The sequence below is a fragment of the Caretta caretta genome, chromosome 20 (assembly GCF_965140235.1).
Source record: "Caretta caretta isolate rCarCar2 chromosome 20, rCarCar1.hap1, whole genome shotgun sequence".
In the NCBI taxonomy this organism is placed as follows: Eukaryota; Metazoa; Chordata; order Testudines; family Cheloniidae; genus Caretta; species Caretta caretta.
The window spans coordinates 20527599-20544136 of record NC_134225.1 but is presented as its reverse complement, the minus strand read 5'-3'; the positions used below and the strand labels follow the sequence as shown (position 1 = coordinate 20544136).

The 16538-nt window shown below is 66.2% G+C and overlaps 1 protein-coding gene across 5 annotated transcripts; it reads left to right on the top strand.

Moving 5' to 3' along the window:
* The first annotated feature begins 330 nt into the window (after positions 1-330).
* On the top strand, positions 331-13597 carry RGL3 (ral guanine nucleotide dissociation stimulator like 3). Of its 5 annotated transcripts, none has more exons than XM_048831958.2 (16): positions 336-792; positions 2125-2190; positions 3719-3930; positions 4576-4772; positions 5661-5791; positions 6374-6589; positions 6821-6924; positions 7668-7752; positions 8171-8257; positions 8536-8568; positions 9323-9444; positions 9964-10053; positions 10739-10883; positions 11171-11332; positions 11522-11636; positions 11959-13597. In XM_048831958.2, the coding sequence occupies exons 1-16, from the start codon at positions 727-729 to the stop codon at positions 12264-12266; spliced, it is 2139 nt and encodes a 712-aa protein (XP_048687915.1). In that variant the 5' UTR covers positions 336-726; the 3' UTR covers positions 12267-13597. The 5 variants fall into 5 exon arrangements, with proteins under 5 accessions (XP_048687917.1, XP_048687915.1, XP_048687914.1 ...); XM_048831957.2 differs by having other exon boundaries at positions 2125-2232; XM_048831959.2 differs by having other exon boundaries at positions 340-729; positions 2125-2232.
* Positions 13598-16538: the final 2941 nt, after the last annotated feature.

Here is a 16538-nt window from a genome sequence, read left to right as displayed (position 1 = left end):
CTGCCCCACAGCCCCGCCGGTGCCCCTCAGTCCCAACCCACAGCCCCCTCCTACCCCGCCCCCTGGGGCCCATTCCCCTGCCCCACAGCCCCGCCGATGCTCCTCAGTCCCAACCCACAGCCCCCTGCTGCCCACCCGGCTCCCCCTGCCTGGAGTCGGAGGGGGTGGAGAGACGGGGCCAGTGACGTTTCAGGTGCACCAGAGAGTTCTGCTGGGGTGGGGACCTGCCCGTGTCCTGCCCCAGCCCCTGCTGCAACCAGGGAGAGAACCCAGGAGTCCTGGCTCCCCTCCCACCCCGCTCCAGCTACTAGACTTTACCCTAACCCTGTCCTCCTTCCTGGCTGGGCCGGCCCCAGCTCTCAGGTCCCCCTGGCTGCCCCACTCCTGGCCCCCCTCTCGCTCCAGGGCGCTGAGCCTGCACTGGGCACCCCACAGCCCCTGGGGGGCTGCAGCGAGAGGCGGGGCAACTCCCACAGCACCGCTTCCAAGCCCCCCGTCTCCCCCACGGGGGTGGTTGGGTCTCAGGGGCCGGGACTCTATGTCCCAGGCGCTCCCTGCGTCGCTTTCCCGCCCCCCTTGGTTTGGGGGAGGGGCCCCTTGTGCCCAGGCTGCGCTACCCCCCCTCCCTCCGTGGCCCAGCCCCTCCCGCCCGGGGCTGCAGCCGAGAGACCTTCCCGGCGCCGCCGAGTCAAGGGCGGACGCCGCGATCGGGCCCTGGAGCGCCCCATGGTAACGCCGCGCCGGGGACTCGAACCCCCCGCCCAGCACAGGCCAGAGACATCAGCCCTGGGGGTCGGTCCCTCGACTGAGCGGGAGGCGCTGGGTGCCCGGGGGGGGGGTAGGAAGGGGGCGCTTGGTGCCCGGGAGGGGTAAGAGGCGCTGGGTGCCCCGGGGGTGGTGGGAAGGGGGGCCGTTGGGTGCCCGGGGGGCGTTAGGTACCCAGGGGCCGGTGGGAAGGGGGGCACATGGCTGCCCGGAGGGGGTAAGGGGCGCTGGGTGCCCGGGGGGGTGGGAAGGGGCGCTGGGTGCCCGGGGGGCGCCTGCCCTGCTAGGGCCTGGGCTGAGACCCCCCCAGCTCCCTGCGAACGCGGGGCACCGAACGGACATGGGGGGCGGGCGGCTCGGGGGGACTGGAGACCTCACCCCCCTCCCAGGTGGCCGCGTCCCACGGGGATCAGGGTGCCGGACACCAGCCCCACCTCCCCGAGCTGAGGGGGGAGAACGCGACTTGCGCCCACTGGGATGGCAGCCCCCCAACCAGCTGGGGTGGGGGGCAGGGCGGAGGGAGGGGGGCAGGGGCAGCAGGGCCCCTTGTGGCGCGGGGGGAGGCTGACCTTGCTGGACCGGTTGGGCGGCTCCACTCTGGCTCCTGGAGCCGCGGGTGGAAATGAGGGGGGGCGGATGGGGGTTGTTCAGGGCAGCCGGAGCCCCAGAGCACTCTGCCCCCCTCGTGCCACTCCCACTCCTCCCCCCCTCCGGTGAGGGGTGGGGGGTTGTACAATGGGTGGCCCCTGCTCCTCCCCCCTTCAGCAGGGGTCTGGGAGTCCAGACTCCGGAGTTTAGTCTATTCCAAAGCTGCGTTGTGCCTCAGTTTCTCCATCCGTCCCGTAGGGATGTGGATTCAGCACCCCCTGTAGGGGGTGCTGGGGGGTCAGGTGGAGTGCCGGGGGCTGCCTGCAGGCAGGGAGCGATACTGCACCACGGTCCTTCAGCCCCAGAGCTGCCAGCACCCGAGCCTGATGGCTGTACTGGGGGTAGGGTGAGGGGACCCCTTAATCCTACCCCCCCCCAGGGGAAACCTTTAGAAGTTGCATTTGCATCCCCAGGTTTCAGGGACAGGGCTCCTCTGATAGGTGTATCATATGTGGGGGAAACTGAGGCACCAAGAGGTGAAAGGGATTCACCCAGGATCACATATCACATCTGTGGCAGAGCCGGGGAGAGAATCCAGGAGTCCTGGCTCCGAGCCCCCCCCCCCCCCGCTCTAACCACTAGATCCCACTGTCCTCCCAGAACTGGGGCAGAACCCAGGTGTCCTGATTCCCAGCACCTCAGCCACATCTCCCATCTCTGTGTGTGTCGGGGGCTGGCTGGGCCCACGGCCTGGTCTATTCTCCCCCGCAGGAGCCCCTCCAGCAGTGGGGTGAAGAGGTGGAAGACGGGGCCATCTACAGCATCACCCTGCAGCGGGTGAGGGCGGACCCTGCGGCCAACGGGGGACCCTGCCTGCTGGTAGGGGGGGCTCTGCCAGGGGCCTGTCAGCTCGCCTATGCCAAGTGGGGCTGGACCCAGTCAGCACCTGCATGGGGGATCCCAGAGCTTAACCCTGGTGCTGCAGGGGGCGGGAGGCCCAGCAGGGGGCGCTGGGCCATGACACTGGGTCATTTTCTCGCCTACATTTTCTCTGGGAGCGAGTGCGCAGCTTGGTTATAAACAGCCCCTGTGCTCCACCCCAGAGGCGGCTGCATCTCAGCGCCCAGTGCGGGGTCCCTGTATAAACAGCCCCCCACATCCCACCCAAGAGGGGGCTGCATCTCAGCGCCAAGCGAGGGGTCCCTGTATAAACGGCCCTTGGGCCCCACCCAAGAGTGGGCTGCATCTCAGCGCCGAGTGCGGGGTCCCTGTATAAACAGCCCCCCACATCCCACCCAAGAGGGGGCTGCATCTCAGGCCAGTGGAGCCTTTTGGTATCCTGAAGGAGGGAAAGAGGCTGGGGTGATGTAATTATTCCTTCTATTCCCTCTGTCTCGATCTCTCCATACCTGTCTATCCCCCCACCCCCTCTATCTATCTATCTATCTATCTATCCCCATGCACCCCTTCTATCTATCTATCTATCCCCATACACCCCTTCTATCTATCTATCTATCTATCTATCCCCATGCACCCCTTCTATCTGTCTATCTATCTATCCCTCCTACCCCATCTATCTATCCCCCCACCCCCTCTATCTATCTATCTATCTATCTATCTATCCCCATGCACCCCTTCTATCTATCTATCTATCTATCTATCTATCTATCTATCTATCTATCCCCATGCACCCCTTCTATCTATCTATCTATCTATCTATCTATCTATCTATCTATCCCCATGCACCCCTTCTATCTATCTATCTATCTATCTATCTATCTATCTATCCCCATGCACCCCTTCTATCTGTCTATCTATCTATCCCTCCTACCCCATCTATCTATCCCCCACCCCCTCTATCTATCTATCTATCTATCTATCTATCTATCTATCTATCTATCTATCTATCCATCTATCCCCATGCACCCCATCTATCTATCTATCTATCTATCTATCTATCTATCCCCATGCACCCCTTCTATCTATCTATCTATCCCCATGCACCCCTTCTATCTATCTATCTATCTATCTATCTATCTATCTATCTATCCCCATGCACCCCTTCTATCTGTCTATCTATCTATCCCTCCTACCCCATCTATCTATCCCCCACCCCCTCTATCTATCTATCTATCTATCTATCTATCTATCTATCTATCTATCCCCATGCACCCCTTCTATCTATCTATCTATCTATCTATCTATCTATCTATCTATCTATCCCCATGCACCCCTTCTATCTATCTATCTATCTATCTCTCTATCTATCTCCTTCACTCCTCCCTCTCACTCCATCCAATCTATTTCTCACACTCCATCCATCCCTCTCTCTGCCCATCCCTCTCTCCCTGCCCCCCCCCCGCAGGCTGGAGTTGGCCCCCCCTGCCCCTTCGTCCAGTACCGCACCTGCAAGCTGCGCCGGCTGCGTGCCGGGACCTTGCCCCAGCTGGTGAGAGGCCTGGTCTCTGCCCACGCAGAGGGCGACCCTGGCTACCTCCCCAGCTTCCTGGCCACCTACCGCGCCTTCGCCACTCCCGGCTGCGTGCTGGAGCTGCTGCTGCCATTGGGCCCCGACAGGTGAGCTGCGGGTGTGTGTGCTGGGATCCCCCCACCCCGACAGGTGAGCCCGGGGAGGCTGCTGGGATCCCCCACCCTGACAGGTGAGCTGGGTGTGTGTGTGCTGGGATCCCCCCACCCTGACAGGTGAGCCTGGGACAGCACTGGGATCCCCCCACCCCAACAGGTGAGCCCAGGGGGTGCTGGGATCCGCCCACCCCGACAGGTGAGCCCGGGGAGGTGCTGGGATCCCCCGACCCCGACAGGTGAGCTGGGGGTGTGTGTGCTGGGATCCCCTGACCCCGACAGGTGAGCCCGGGGTGGCGCTGGGATCCCCTCACCCTGACAGGTGATCACTCGGCTCCCCCCACCCCTGACAGGTAAGCCTCGGGGTACGTGTGCTGGGATTCCCCCATCCCTGATGGGAGCACTAGGATCCCCCCACCCTGACAGGTGAGCCCTGGGGGCTGGTCTCTGGGCATGCTGGGAGGCGAGAACCCTGCAGTCTGGTCCTCGTGGTGGGGGCCCTCACCCACCCGGGCCAGGGAAGGGGGCTGCTTTGGGTTGGGGGGTCTCACACCAGCTCCTGGGGTTACAGGGATGCCCCCAGATCCAGAGGGGAGGGGCCTCCTCTTGTCAGGACTGTCCCCCCCCCCTTCCCCCCAGGTCTGTGCTGCAGGTGCTGGAGCTGTGGCTGCGTGATCACCCCGAGGATTTCCGGGAGCCCCCCCAGCACCCCAGCCTGCGCCAGCTCCATGGCTATCTGCGCCAGGCAGCCCCGGGCTCGGAGGGGTGTGCGCGGGCCGAAGGGCTACTGCAGGGCTTTCAGGAGGAGCCAGGAGATGAACAGGTGGAGCCTGAGGGTAAGAGACTCCAGACTACAAGCCCTGCCTCTGCCTGTCCCCCCCAACCCCTGGCTACAACCCCCGACTCCGCCTGTCCCCTGGCTACAACCCCCGACTCCACCTGTCCCCTGGCTACAACCCCCGCCTCTGCCTGTCCTCGGCCTCCGCCTGTCCCCTGGCTATAACCCCCGCCTCGGCCTGAACCTGGCTACAACCCCACCTCTGCCTGTCCCGTGCCTCCACCTGTTCCCTCGCTACAGTCCCTGCCTCCGCCTGTCACCCCCTGGCTAGAACCCCCGACTCTGCCTGTCCCCTGCCTCTGCCTGTCCCCTGGCTACAACCCCTGCCTCGGCTTGTCCTCTGCCTCCACCTGCCCCCGGCTACAACCCCCACTTCCGCCTGTCCCCTGCCTCCACGTGTTCTCACTACCCTCAACTCTGCCTGCCCCTGTTACTCCCACTTCCAGCTGTCCCCTGGTTACAACCCCGCTTCTGCCTGTCCCATGCCTCCACCTGTTCCCTGGCTACAGTCCCTGCCTCCGCCTGTCACTCCCTGGCTACAACCCCTGCCTTGGCCTGTCCCCTGCCCCTGTTGCCTCTGCCTGTCCCCTGACTCCACCTGTTCCCACTCCCCCACACCTCTGCCTGCCCCTGTTACTCCCTCCTCCAGCTGTCCCCTGGTTACAACCCCCACCTCTGCCTGTCCCCTGGTTACAACCCCCCAGCACCTGTCCCCCTCCTGGCTCTTCCTCCACCACCACCTGTCCCCTGGCTGCAGCCCCTCGTCTGTCTGTCCATCTTATCCCCTCCTCCACTCATCCCTTGGCTGGGACCCCTGAGTGCCTGTCCCCCTTGCAGGCCCCTGTGCAGCCGGCTGGTCTGATGCCCGGCGCTGTCTCCCCTGCAGGCTGTGAATCCCCTGGGGCTGGTCCGCTGGCGCTGGGGGGCAAGGGGGGGCCAGAGGGCTGCAGGGAGCCCCCTGATCTCCTGTCGTTCAGTGTGGAGGAGGTGGCCGAGCAGCTCACGCTAATGGACATAGTAAGTGGGGGGCTGGGGGAGGGGGGCCAGAGCTCCCAAGAGAGCATAGCCTAGGAGTTAGAGCAGGGGCCCCGAGGGGCAGAACTCCTGGGTTCTCTCCCCAGCTCTGGGAGGGGAGTGGGGTCTAGGGCTTAGAGCAGGGAGAGGCTGGGAACCAGGACTCCTGGGTTCTCTCCCCAGCTCTGGGAGGGGAGTGGGGTCTAGGGCTTAGAGCAGGGAGAGGCTGGGAACCAGGACTCCTGGGTTCTCTCCCCAGCTCTGGGAGGGGAGTGGGGTCTAGGGCTTAGAGCAGGGAGAGGCTGGGAACCAGGACTCCTGGGTTCTCTCCCCAGTTCTGGGAGGGGAGTGGGGTCTAGGGCTTAGAGCAGGGAGAGGCTGGGAACCAGGACTCCTGGGTTCTCTCCCCAGCTCTGGGAGGGGAGTGGGGTCTAGGGCTTAGAGCAGGGAGAGGCTGGGAACCAGGACTCCTGGGTTCTCGCCCCAGCTCTGGGAGGGGAGTGGGGTCTAGTGGTTAGAGCAGGGGGGTGCTGGGAGCCAGGACAGAGCACGGGCCCTTCCCCGCTCCCTCTCCCCCCTCCCCAGGAGCTGTTCATGCAGGTGCGGCCCTTCCACTGCCTGGGCTGTGTGTGGTCGCAGCGGGACCGCAAGGCCGGCGAGGGGGCTGCGCCCAGCGTCCGCGCCACCGTGGCCCAGTTCAACGCTGTCACCGGCTGCGTCGTCGCCTCGGTGCTGGGTGACGTGCAGCTCCGTGCGCCGCAGAGAGCCTGGCTGCTGGAGAAGTGGGTCACCATCGCCCAGGTGGGGGCAGGGGACAGCTGAGGGGGTGGGGGTTGGAGGCGGGGCCGTGCGGGCCCAGTGGGGTGCGGGGGAAGGTGAGGGGCACTTACGGGAGGTTGGGGGGAATCCAGGCCAGCAGGGGCTGGGGGAGGGAGTCCAGTAGTAACTGGATGTGTGCCGGCCTCGGGGGTTGGGGGGCAGATCGGGGGGGGGGGGGGGCAGCTGGATCCCACTGACTCCCCTCCCGCCCAGCACTGCTACTTTCTGCGTAACTTCTCCTCCCTGCGAGCCGTGATCTCCGCCCTGCAGTCCAGCCCTGTGCACCGGCTCAAGAGGACCTGGGCTGCCGTCAGCCGGTGAGAGCCGGGGGGGGCTGAATGGAGGGGGCGGGAGACAAGCGCAGGGGGCGGGGGCTGTCCAGCTCTCACGGCCTGCCCCCCTTCGGCTTGGTGGGGAGAGCTAGGGGGTGAGTTTGGCTCCATGCAACCTGACCAGCATTCCCCAAAGGCGCGGCTGGGATGGCCAGGGCTAATCCAGGAAGTCCCGCCTTCCAGAGCGTGGGACTTGTCCCCAAGAGCCAATGCTGTTGGGTTGGGGCTCACGGTGGGGAGTGGGGTCCAGAGGGTCCTGGTGACCCTGGGGGGTGCTATGGGCGGGGGTCAGGGCGTGCTGGGGAGGCTGCCAGGATGGGGTTCAGTGGGTGGGCGAGGGATTGGGGGGGTGAGAGGATTAGGGGTGCTGGGGTGGGGATAGTGTCAGGACGATGCAGGGACCAGGGATTGGTGGGTGCTGGGATTGGGGGTTGAGGATTGGAGGTGCCGGGGATGGGTGGGGATTGGGGGTGAGGATCAGGGGTGCTGGGGCAGATGGGGGTGGGGATCAGGGGTGCCAGGGTGGGTGGGGGCAGGGATCGGGGGCTGAGGATTGGGGGTGCCTGGGCTGATGGGGCCGGGGATCAGGGGTGCCGGGGCCGATGGGGCCAGGGATTGATGGGCCGGGGACCAGGGGCAGTGGGGCCGGGGATCGGGGGTGCCGGGGCCGATGGGGATGGGGATCGGGGGTGCATGCATGGAGAGAGCTCTGCCTTGGTTCCCCCCAGGGACACCATGGGCATCTTCCGGAAGCTCTCGCAGATCTTCTCCGATGACAAGAACCACCTGAGCTGCCGGGAAATCCTGCTGCAGGTACCTGGCATGGGGGCCATGCTGTGGGGTGCTGCGCCCCAGGGAGCAGGGTAGGGGGCTCGGCAGGGGGTGCTGTGCTGCGGGAGGGTGGGGGTTGGTGAAAGGTGGGGGCTTGCCAGGGGATGTCATGCTGCAGGGGGCAGGAAGCTGGGCAGGGGGCGGGGTGGGGGTCACCGTGCCCCCGGCAGTGGGATTTTGCTCCGTGTACCGGCGGCGCCCGTCAAAGGTTTCTTTCCGCTGGGCCCCTGCCCAGGGAGACGCTGCCTGGGGTGCCCCCGACGGAGCCCGCAAAGCGACTCAGCGAGTGACTCCCTGGGCTGGGGGAGGGGAGCCCAGGGCTGGGCTAGCAGGGGGCTGCGGGTTGGGAGTGAGGGGCGCTGGCAGAGCCGGTGGGTGACCCGGATCCTCCCCCCTCCAGGCGCCCCCCCCGGCCACGGTTCCGTACCTCGGCACCTTCTTGACGGATCTGGTGATGCTGGACACGGCGCTGCCGGATTTCCTGGAGGTGAGTCGGGGGGGGTCTCCCCAGGCTCACACCATTGCTGTGCCCCCCCCGCAGCGCCCGGCTCAGGGGCCCCTTGGGCCGAGCTGCCTGTTCCCCTGAGACCCCCAGAGGCTCTTCTGCACATCCTGCCCCCGGGGGCCGGGACATATCTCATCTCACCCCACCCCCATTGTTCGTCAGCCCCCCTTGAGTGCCAGCCCCTTCCTGGGGTAACCACCTAATGTGAACACTGGGGGGGCCCCAACCGCCCTCATGTTCTCTCTCTGATTCCCCCCCAGGGTGGGCTCATCAACTTTGAAAAGAGGAGGAAGGTGAGTGTGTGTGGGGGGGGGGGGCGGGGGAGCTGGCTGGGAGAGCAGAGGGGAGTGGGGTCTAGTGGTCAAGGGGCGGGGGGCTGGGAGTCAGGACTCCTGGGATCTCTGATTAATTGGTGGGAGGCTGTGGGGAGGGTCAGGGGATGGGAGCTGGGGGGGGAGATGGGGGACAGGAAGCTGGAGGGGTGGATAAGAGGCTGGGGGGGTGATGAGGGCCAGGAGCTGGGGGGCAGGAGGCTGGGCAGATGGGGGGATGGGAGCTGCGGGGGATGGAGGACAAGAGGCTGGCAGTGGCGGGACGAGTGCTGGGGGGCACGGGGAATGGATGGGAGGCTGAGGGGGATGGGGACAGGAGGCTGGGGGGGACGGGAGCTGGGGGGACGGACGGCTGGGCAGATGGTGCGGATGGGAGCTGAGGAGGACGGGGGATGGGGGGATGGCTGGGGGGCAGTAGGGAACAGGAGCTGGGGGGGCAGGAGGCTGGGCGGAGGGGGGGACGGGAGCTGGGGGGCAGGAGGCTGGGTGGAGAGGGGGATGGGAGCTGGGGGGGGCGAGAGGCTGGGTGGAGAGGGGGATGGGAGCTGGGGGGGACGGAAAGTTGGGCAGAGAGGGGGACGGGAGCTGGGGGGGACGGAAAGCTGGGCAGAGAGGGGGACGGGAGCTGGGGGGGGCAGGAGGCTGGGCGGAGTGGGGGACGGGAGCTGGGAGAGAGGGAGCCCCGAACCCAGTCTCACCCCATGTCCGGGCCCAGGAGGCAGAGATCCTGCTGCGGATCCGGCAGCTGCAGGCGTCGTGTGGGGGCTACGCCCTGCGCCCCAACCCCCCCGTGCTGGCCACCTTTCAGCGCCACGCCCGGCTCTCCGAGGAGCAGAGGTATCACGGGGGGTGGGGAGGGGGTCTCGGGGGGAGCAGGGCGGGGATAGGAGGGAGGTGGTCAGGGAGCAGGGAGTGCAGTGGGCGGGCAGGGAAGGGGCCGGAAGGGGGCCGGTGGGGAGGGGGCGGGCAGGGGGGGACAGGAGAGAGGCCGGGGGCCAGCAGGGAGCGGGGCAGAGAGAGGCAGGGGGGCAGCAGGGAGGCCGGGGTGGGGGCAGTACAGAGGCGAGGGAGGGGGCAGTGAGGGGGGGCAGGAGGGAGGCCGGGGAGCAGCAGGGAGGCCAGGGAGGGGGCATGAGGGGGGGCAGGAGGGAGGCTGGGGGGCAGTACGGAGGTGGGGGAGGCGGCTGGGAGGGGGGGTAGGAGGGAGGCCGGGGGCAGCGGGAGGCGGGGGAGCGGGTTTCACCTGGGGAGCTGCCTGGAGTGTCCCCCTCAATGGCGGACGGAGCGCAGTAGCAGCGGGGGGGGGGGAGGGGGAGAACGGACACGCACTAACCCCCCCAATCCGCTCCCCCCCAGCTACCGGGTCTCCCGGCTCATCGAGCCCCCGGCCGACTCCTGCCCCAGCTCACCCCGCGTGAAACGCAGCCTCAGCAAACGCTTCAGCTCGTAAGTGGCCCCCGGGGCCCCCGCCGCGGAGAGCCCCCAAGCTGCAGCTGGGCAGGCGGCTCCGGAGCTGGCCTGGGCTCCGCGAAAGGCCGGACGGGACGATCCCAGCGGGGGAGTCTGTCTGTCCAAACGTCCGTCTCCCTGTGAGCAGCCCCCCCACACACAACCTGAGCGAGGGGAGCCAGGAGCCCTGCTCGGGAGGTGTGGGGATGGCCCTGGCATGGCAGGGGCAGGAGGCCAGGTCACCCTCCTGCCCCTGACCAACCTGCCTCAGTTTCCCATGGGGGTTCCCGTCGGCATCCTGCATCCCCTGTTCAGAGGGGTTGATCCTGCTCGGCTCCTGGGGTTGCCAGGGGGCAGCTCTTGGCCAGGCCTCACTCGCCTCTCCTCTGGGGGTCAGTCCCTTGGCACTAGTGGCTGGTCAGGCAGAATCAGTGGGGAAACTGAGGCACACCTCGTGGTCATAAAACTATTACCAGAATTCCCACATTCAGTCGAGGGATGGGGGAGGGGCAGGGGGTCCGTGGGTATTCGGGGGAGGAGGTGGGCGTTGGGGGGCGTCTTGCTCTGTGGGGGTGGAATTGGCATCTGGAGGGGGATGGAGATGTCTGGGGGGCAGGTTCTCCTTTCGAGCCACCCCAGCCCTTCTCCCCTTTCTTGCTCATTTACCCCCGTCTCCCCTCAGGCTCCTGCTGGGGTCCGAGGCCCTGCCCCCCCGGCTGCCCTCTGCAAAGGGCAGCATCTCGCCCTCGGGCACCGGCAGCAGCTGCGAAGCCGATGAGGGGCCCAGTGCCCCCTGCTCCCCAGAGATGGGGGGGGCCCTCTGCAAGGTACTGTGGGGTGCCGGGGGGAGGTGTGCTGGGGTGGCTCAGACCTGACTGGGGGTAGCTGGGGATGGGCTGTCCCAGTGCAAAGGCCAGTGCCCGCTGGGCTCCCGGGGTTAGAGCAGAGGGAGGGAGGATTGGGAGCCAGGACTCCTGGGTTCTCCCTCCAGCTCTGGGAGGGGAGTGGGGTGCAGTGGTTAGAGTTGGGGGGAGGGCGGGGCTGGGAGCCTGGACTCCTGGGTTCTATCCCTGCTCGCTCACCAGCTCCTGTTTCTCCCCCCGCCCTGGCACAGAGCCTGCTGGAGCTGCCATTGAGCACCTGCCCCCCCGAGGAGCCGTCCTCCCCCCTCGCCCGCCGCCCCTGCTCGCCCCTCTACAACCAGCAGGGGGCAGACTCGTGCATCGTGCGGGTCAGCATGGAGAACGCCCACGGCAACCTCTACAAGAGCATCCTGGTGAGGGGGGGCTGGGGGTCCTGCCTCTGGGCGGGGCTGGGGCCTGGCCCCGCCCCTTTGGGCCCCACTCCGTCTCTGCCCTCCTCCCCACCCCTGCATGTGCCGCCCCCTCCCCCAGCCTGTCCTCCACCCCCCCCTGTGCCTGTCTCTGCCCCCCACGCTGATCCTGTGCCCCCCGCTGCCCCCCAGCTGACCAGCCAGGACAAGACCCCAGCCGTGGTGCTGCGCGCCCTTCAGAAACACAGCCTGGAAGGGACCCAGCCTGGAGACTTCCAGCTCCTGCAGCTGCTGGGGGGCGGCCGAGGTGAGGGGGGCACGGCTGGGATGGGGAGCAGAGGGCGGGGTGGGGGAGCATGGGGGGTGGGGAGGTGTCACAGGTGGGGGGAGAGCATGCTGGGTGTGGGGGGAGGGGCAGGGGGTGTTTCTGGAGAAGAGGACCAGGTGGGGGGAGCACGTGGGGGGGGAGGATGAGGTCATGGGGGGAAGGTGGTGTTGGGGAGGGGCAGGGGGTATTGCTGGAGCAGAGGACCAGGTGGGGGGACCTTGCGGGGGGGAGCAGGGGGTGTTCCTGGAGAAGGGGACCAGCTGGGGGGGTCTCCAGTATCATTGTGCCCCCCCCCCCCCAGAGCTGCTGATCCCCGACGGGGCCAACGCCTTCTACGCCATGAATCCAGCCGCTGACTTCAACTTCGTCCTGCGCCGGAAAGGCCCCCCCAGCCCCCGCCTGCCCCCACCCAGCCCTGCCCACAGAGCCCCCACTCCCCTCCCCCACAGCCCTGCCCTAACCACGGAGCCCCCACTCCCCTCCCCCCTAGAGCCCCTTTTACCCCCTGCACCCCGCAGCCAGGCCACCCCCCCACGCTCCCTGCTCTCCTCACTCCCTGCCCCCAGCCCCCCCCATCCTAGCACCTCCCCCCGGCAGCCTCCCCCCTGATCTCCACCCCCAGAGCCCCCTGCTTCGTTCCCCAGCTCCCCCGCCCCCTGACTGGCTGCACATCCCGCTCCTCCCTGCGCCCCCTGTTGGCCCCTCCCCAGGCTGCTGTGCACTGGGCCCCCCATTGTCTTGACCCATAGGGGTCACCAAGACTCTGGGGATCTATACTATCCCCCCCCATGCCAGCAGGGAAAGGGTGACAGGGAAACAACCCTCAGCTGGGCTCTCCCAACTCCCCCCCCACCCGTCAGTCCCTGGGTATGGGCACCTCCCAGCCTGCCCCCCCGTCCCGCCCAGCAGCCAGGAGTGCCAAGCATGCCGTGGGGCACCGGAGACGCGAGGATCGGCTGTGCTGAGGGCCGGGCTTCCCCCGTGTCCCGAAGTCCCCGGGCGATGCTCTGGAACTGCTCCCTCTGAAGCCAGGCAGGACTCTGGGGAAGTCTCCTCTCTGGGAGCAGCCTGTCTGCAGGACACACAGCTCACCCGGCTTCCACCGTCCTGGGTCTGACCCTGGAGCATTCAGCCTCCTCTGCCCCTCCGTGCGCTTCCCCCAGTGAGTCCGCCCAGGCGGGGTCCTGGGGGAGCCAGAGGGTCCTGCCCCCCAGCTCCGCAGTCAGATGTGACTCTCAGCCAGCCAGTAAAACAGAGGTTTATTAGACGACAGGAACATGGTCTAACACAGAGTTTGCAGGTGCAGAGAACAGGACCCCTCAGCTGGGTCCATTTTGGGGGGGCAGTGAGCCAGACAACCACGTCTGCCCTTCACTCCATGTCCCAGCCAGCCCCAAACTAAAACTCCCTCCAGCCCCTCCTCCTCTGGGCTTTGTCCCTTTCCGGGGCCAGGAGGTCACCGGATTCCTTTGTTCTCCAACCCTTTAGCTCTCACCTTGCAGGGGGGAAGGGCCCAGGCCATCAGTGGCCAGGAAACAGGGTGTTGTTGGCCATTGTCTGTGTCCAGACCCCTAGAGACACCTGCCCTCTAGGGCTCTGCAATGATCATACACCCTTATCCCACCCCCTAGATACTTAAGAACTGCATCGGGGAAACTGAGGCACCCCCACACTATTCAGAGGAACCATTAAGAACAGTCCCACTTCATCACACCCCAGCTGCCCTGCTCCTGGGAAGAGGGGTTTGGGGGGCAGGCGATCCACGGGGACCTGGATGGGGCCAGCGCTCCTGGGAGAGGTCCCCGCCAAGGGGTGGGATCTGTGCTGGGGCTTCCCCTCTCTCGCTGCTCCCTAGCAATCAGCCGAGGGGGGGCTCTGAATCCTGGATGTTCCGGCCCCTGCGGGCCCTTCTTCCAATAAATCCCTCTGAGTAGAGCAAACCATGGTCTGATGGTCTGTTCTGCCCCACACCCTGGGGGTATCTGGGGCAAGCTGGTGTTAGTAGGGGGTGGAGATGGGGGGCAAGCGATTTTCCCAGCAGCCCCAGAAGATTGAAATTCCCTCTGTCACGGAGTTCCTGGGCGATGCTCTGGAACTGCTCCCCATGAAGTCAGTCAGGACTCTGGGGCAGTCGCCTTTCTGTGAGCAGCCTGTCTTCAGGACACGCAGCTCACACAGCTTCCACCTTCCTGGATCTGATCTCGGAGCATTCAGCATCCTCTGCCCCTCCGTGCGCTTCCCACAGCGAGTCCGCTCAGGCGGTGCTCCTGGGGAAGCCAGAGGGTCCTGCACCCCAACTTCGCAGTCAGACGTGACTCTCAGCCAGCCAGTAAAACAGAAGGTTTATTAGACGACAGGAACATGGTCTAAAACAGAGCTTGCAGGTGCAGAGAACGGGACCCCTCAGCTGGGTCCATTCTGGGGGGCAGTGAGCCAGACAACCACGTCTGCACTTCACTCCATGTCCCAGCCAGCCCCAAACTGAAACCCCCTCCAGCCCCTCCTCCTCTGGGCTTTGTTCCTTTCCCGGGCCAGGAGGTCACCGGATCCCTTTGTTCTCCAACCCTTCAGCTCTCACCTTGCAGGGGGGAAGGGCCCAGGCCATCAGTTGCCAGGAAACAGGGTGTCGGCCATTCTCTGTGTCCAGACTCCTGCACACACCTGCCCTCTAGGGCTCTGCAATGATCATACACCCTTACTCCACCCCCTAGATACTTAAGAACTGCCTAGGGGAAACTGAGGCACCCCCACACTATTCAGAGGAAACATTAAGAACAGTCCCACTTCGTCACACCCTCCCCCCCCATTGCCCCTTCATTTTTTGCAGCTGGTTGATCCCCCGTCCCGGGGCGGGGCTGGGTTGCTGGGTGTGAATGAGGGGTCCGGGGGGCTCCCCTTGGCTGTTGGGAGTCTCCAGCTGGACCTTGGAGGGCCCTGGGTGGGGGATTGGTGGGGCTCTAGGCTGATGCATGTTGGGGGTGCTGCTGCTTTTTCAGCCTCGCCCACTGGTTGCCGTGACAATGCTGGGGAGATGAACCTCACTCTGGGTGGGTGGGGGCAGGGGCGGGGGGGCTGCCAGGAGGGGGCAGGGAGGGAGCGTTGGGGTCTCATTCCCCTCCGCAGCTTTGTGTGTAGGTGTGGGGAGTCCCCACTTCAGCCCTTTGCAACCCCAGGATCAGGGGGTCCGCAACCCCCCCCCCCAGCCTAGGATCGGGTATTTGGTGGATGTACCACCCCCCCCCCCCGCTCCAGAATTGGGCCCTCAGTCACCCCCCACCCTCAGGCTGGGGCCTGGAACTGAATCAGGATTGGACCTTGGGGGGATGGGGACAGAGGAGGGGTTGGCTCCTGGGGTCCCACGTCCCCCTCGCTACGGCTGACGCTGGGAGCTGCGTGCCCAGGGCCACAAGGGCAGCGAGACGCTCGCCCCCAGGCCACTGTGGGGGGAAGGAGGACTCCGGGGTGGGAGGGGGCAACGGACCCCGGCTGGGAGCCTGAGCCCCAGAGAGATCCCCAGGGTCTGGCAGCCACCCCCTGCTTCCTGCCCGTCACAGCCCTGCCCCAGCTCTGCCAGCAGCGGATAGAGAGGGGCATGGGGGCAGGTGGGTGGGAGGTGGGAAGGGATGGATAGAGGGGGCATGGGGCGGGTAGGGATGAATAGAGGGGGGCAAGGGGAAGGGTGAGAGGTGGGAAGGGATGGATAGGGGGCATGGGGCCGGTGGGGGGGGGGAGGGATGGATAGAGGGGGGCAAGGGGAAAGGTGAGAGATGGGAAGGGATGGATAGAGGGGGGTAAGGGGAAGGGTGGGAGGTGGGAAGGGATGGATGGGGGGGCAAGGGGAAGGGTGAGAGGTGGGAAGGGATGGATAGGGGGCATGGGGCGGGTGGGGGGGGAAGGGATGGATAGAGGGGGAAAGGGAATGGGTGGGAAGGGATGGATTGAGGGGGCAAGGGGCGGGTGGGGGGTGGGAAGGGATGGGGAGGGCATGGGGGTGGGTGGGTGCCTGTGGGGAGGGACGATAGATCAGGTGGAGGGCAGATGGGTTCTGCAGCTGGCTGGCGCAGGGCCATGCCGTGGGTTCCTCCAGGTTGGTATCTGGGGCCCATGGTGCCTCCCTGGTGCCAGGCCAGGCTCCCTGCCCCTCGCTGGGGGGTGCCCGGCTGCATGGGGCCGGGTCCATCAGCTATGAATCGTGGGTGCATGACCCCCAGTTTATTCAATGCCCACTGGGGCCGGGGGCTCTGTCTTCCCGTGGGGACCCGTCCCCCCGGGATCCTCTCCCGGCCCAGAGCCCATCACACCCCGGCTGCGCCTGTGGGTCCATTGTCCTTTAAACACTGGCCTGGATCCACAGGGGCTGCTCCAGGCTGGGTGTTTGGGGGTGACTCCCTTATGGGGCAGCACCCCCGGCCCCACGTGACTCTGGAACTGGGCCTGTGGCACCAGCCACCCTCTCTCTCTTGGTGGCTCCCTGGAGCAGAGGCCGGCCAGCCCCCTGCGTGCCCCCCCAGGAGCCAGATCCCACCAGAGCAGGTTCATTAGTCACCCGCTCGCAGCCTCGGTGGGGCCCCAGGGTGGCACTGGGGGGTGCATGGGGCAGCCTGGCCAGGCCAGAGCGTGTACCCAGCAGAGCTGCGGTGGGCACCATTCTGGCTCCGTCCTTTGTCCGGCCAAGGGGCAGCGCTTAACTCCTGGCCTGACCCCTTTGTGCCGGGGCGGGGCTGGGTTGCTGGGTGTGAATGAGGGGTCCGGGGGGCTCCCCTTGGCTGTTGGGAGTCTCCAGCTGGTCCTTAAACGAGCCCCTGGGTCCACCCCAGCCAGCCCCAGGTGCCTGCTCTGGGCCAAGAGCAGATTTAACACTTTCACATCTCACCACTAGTT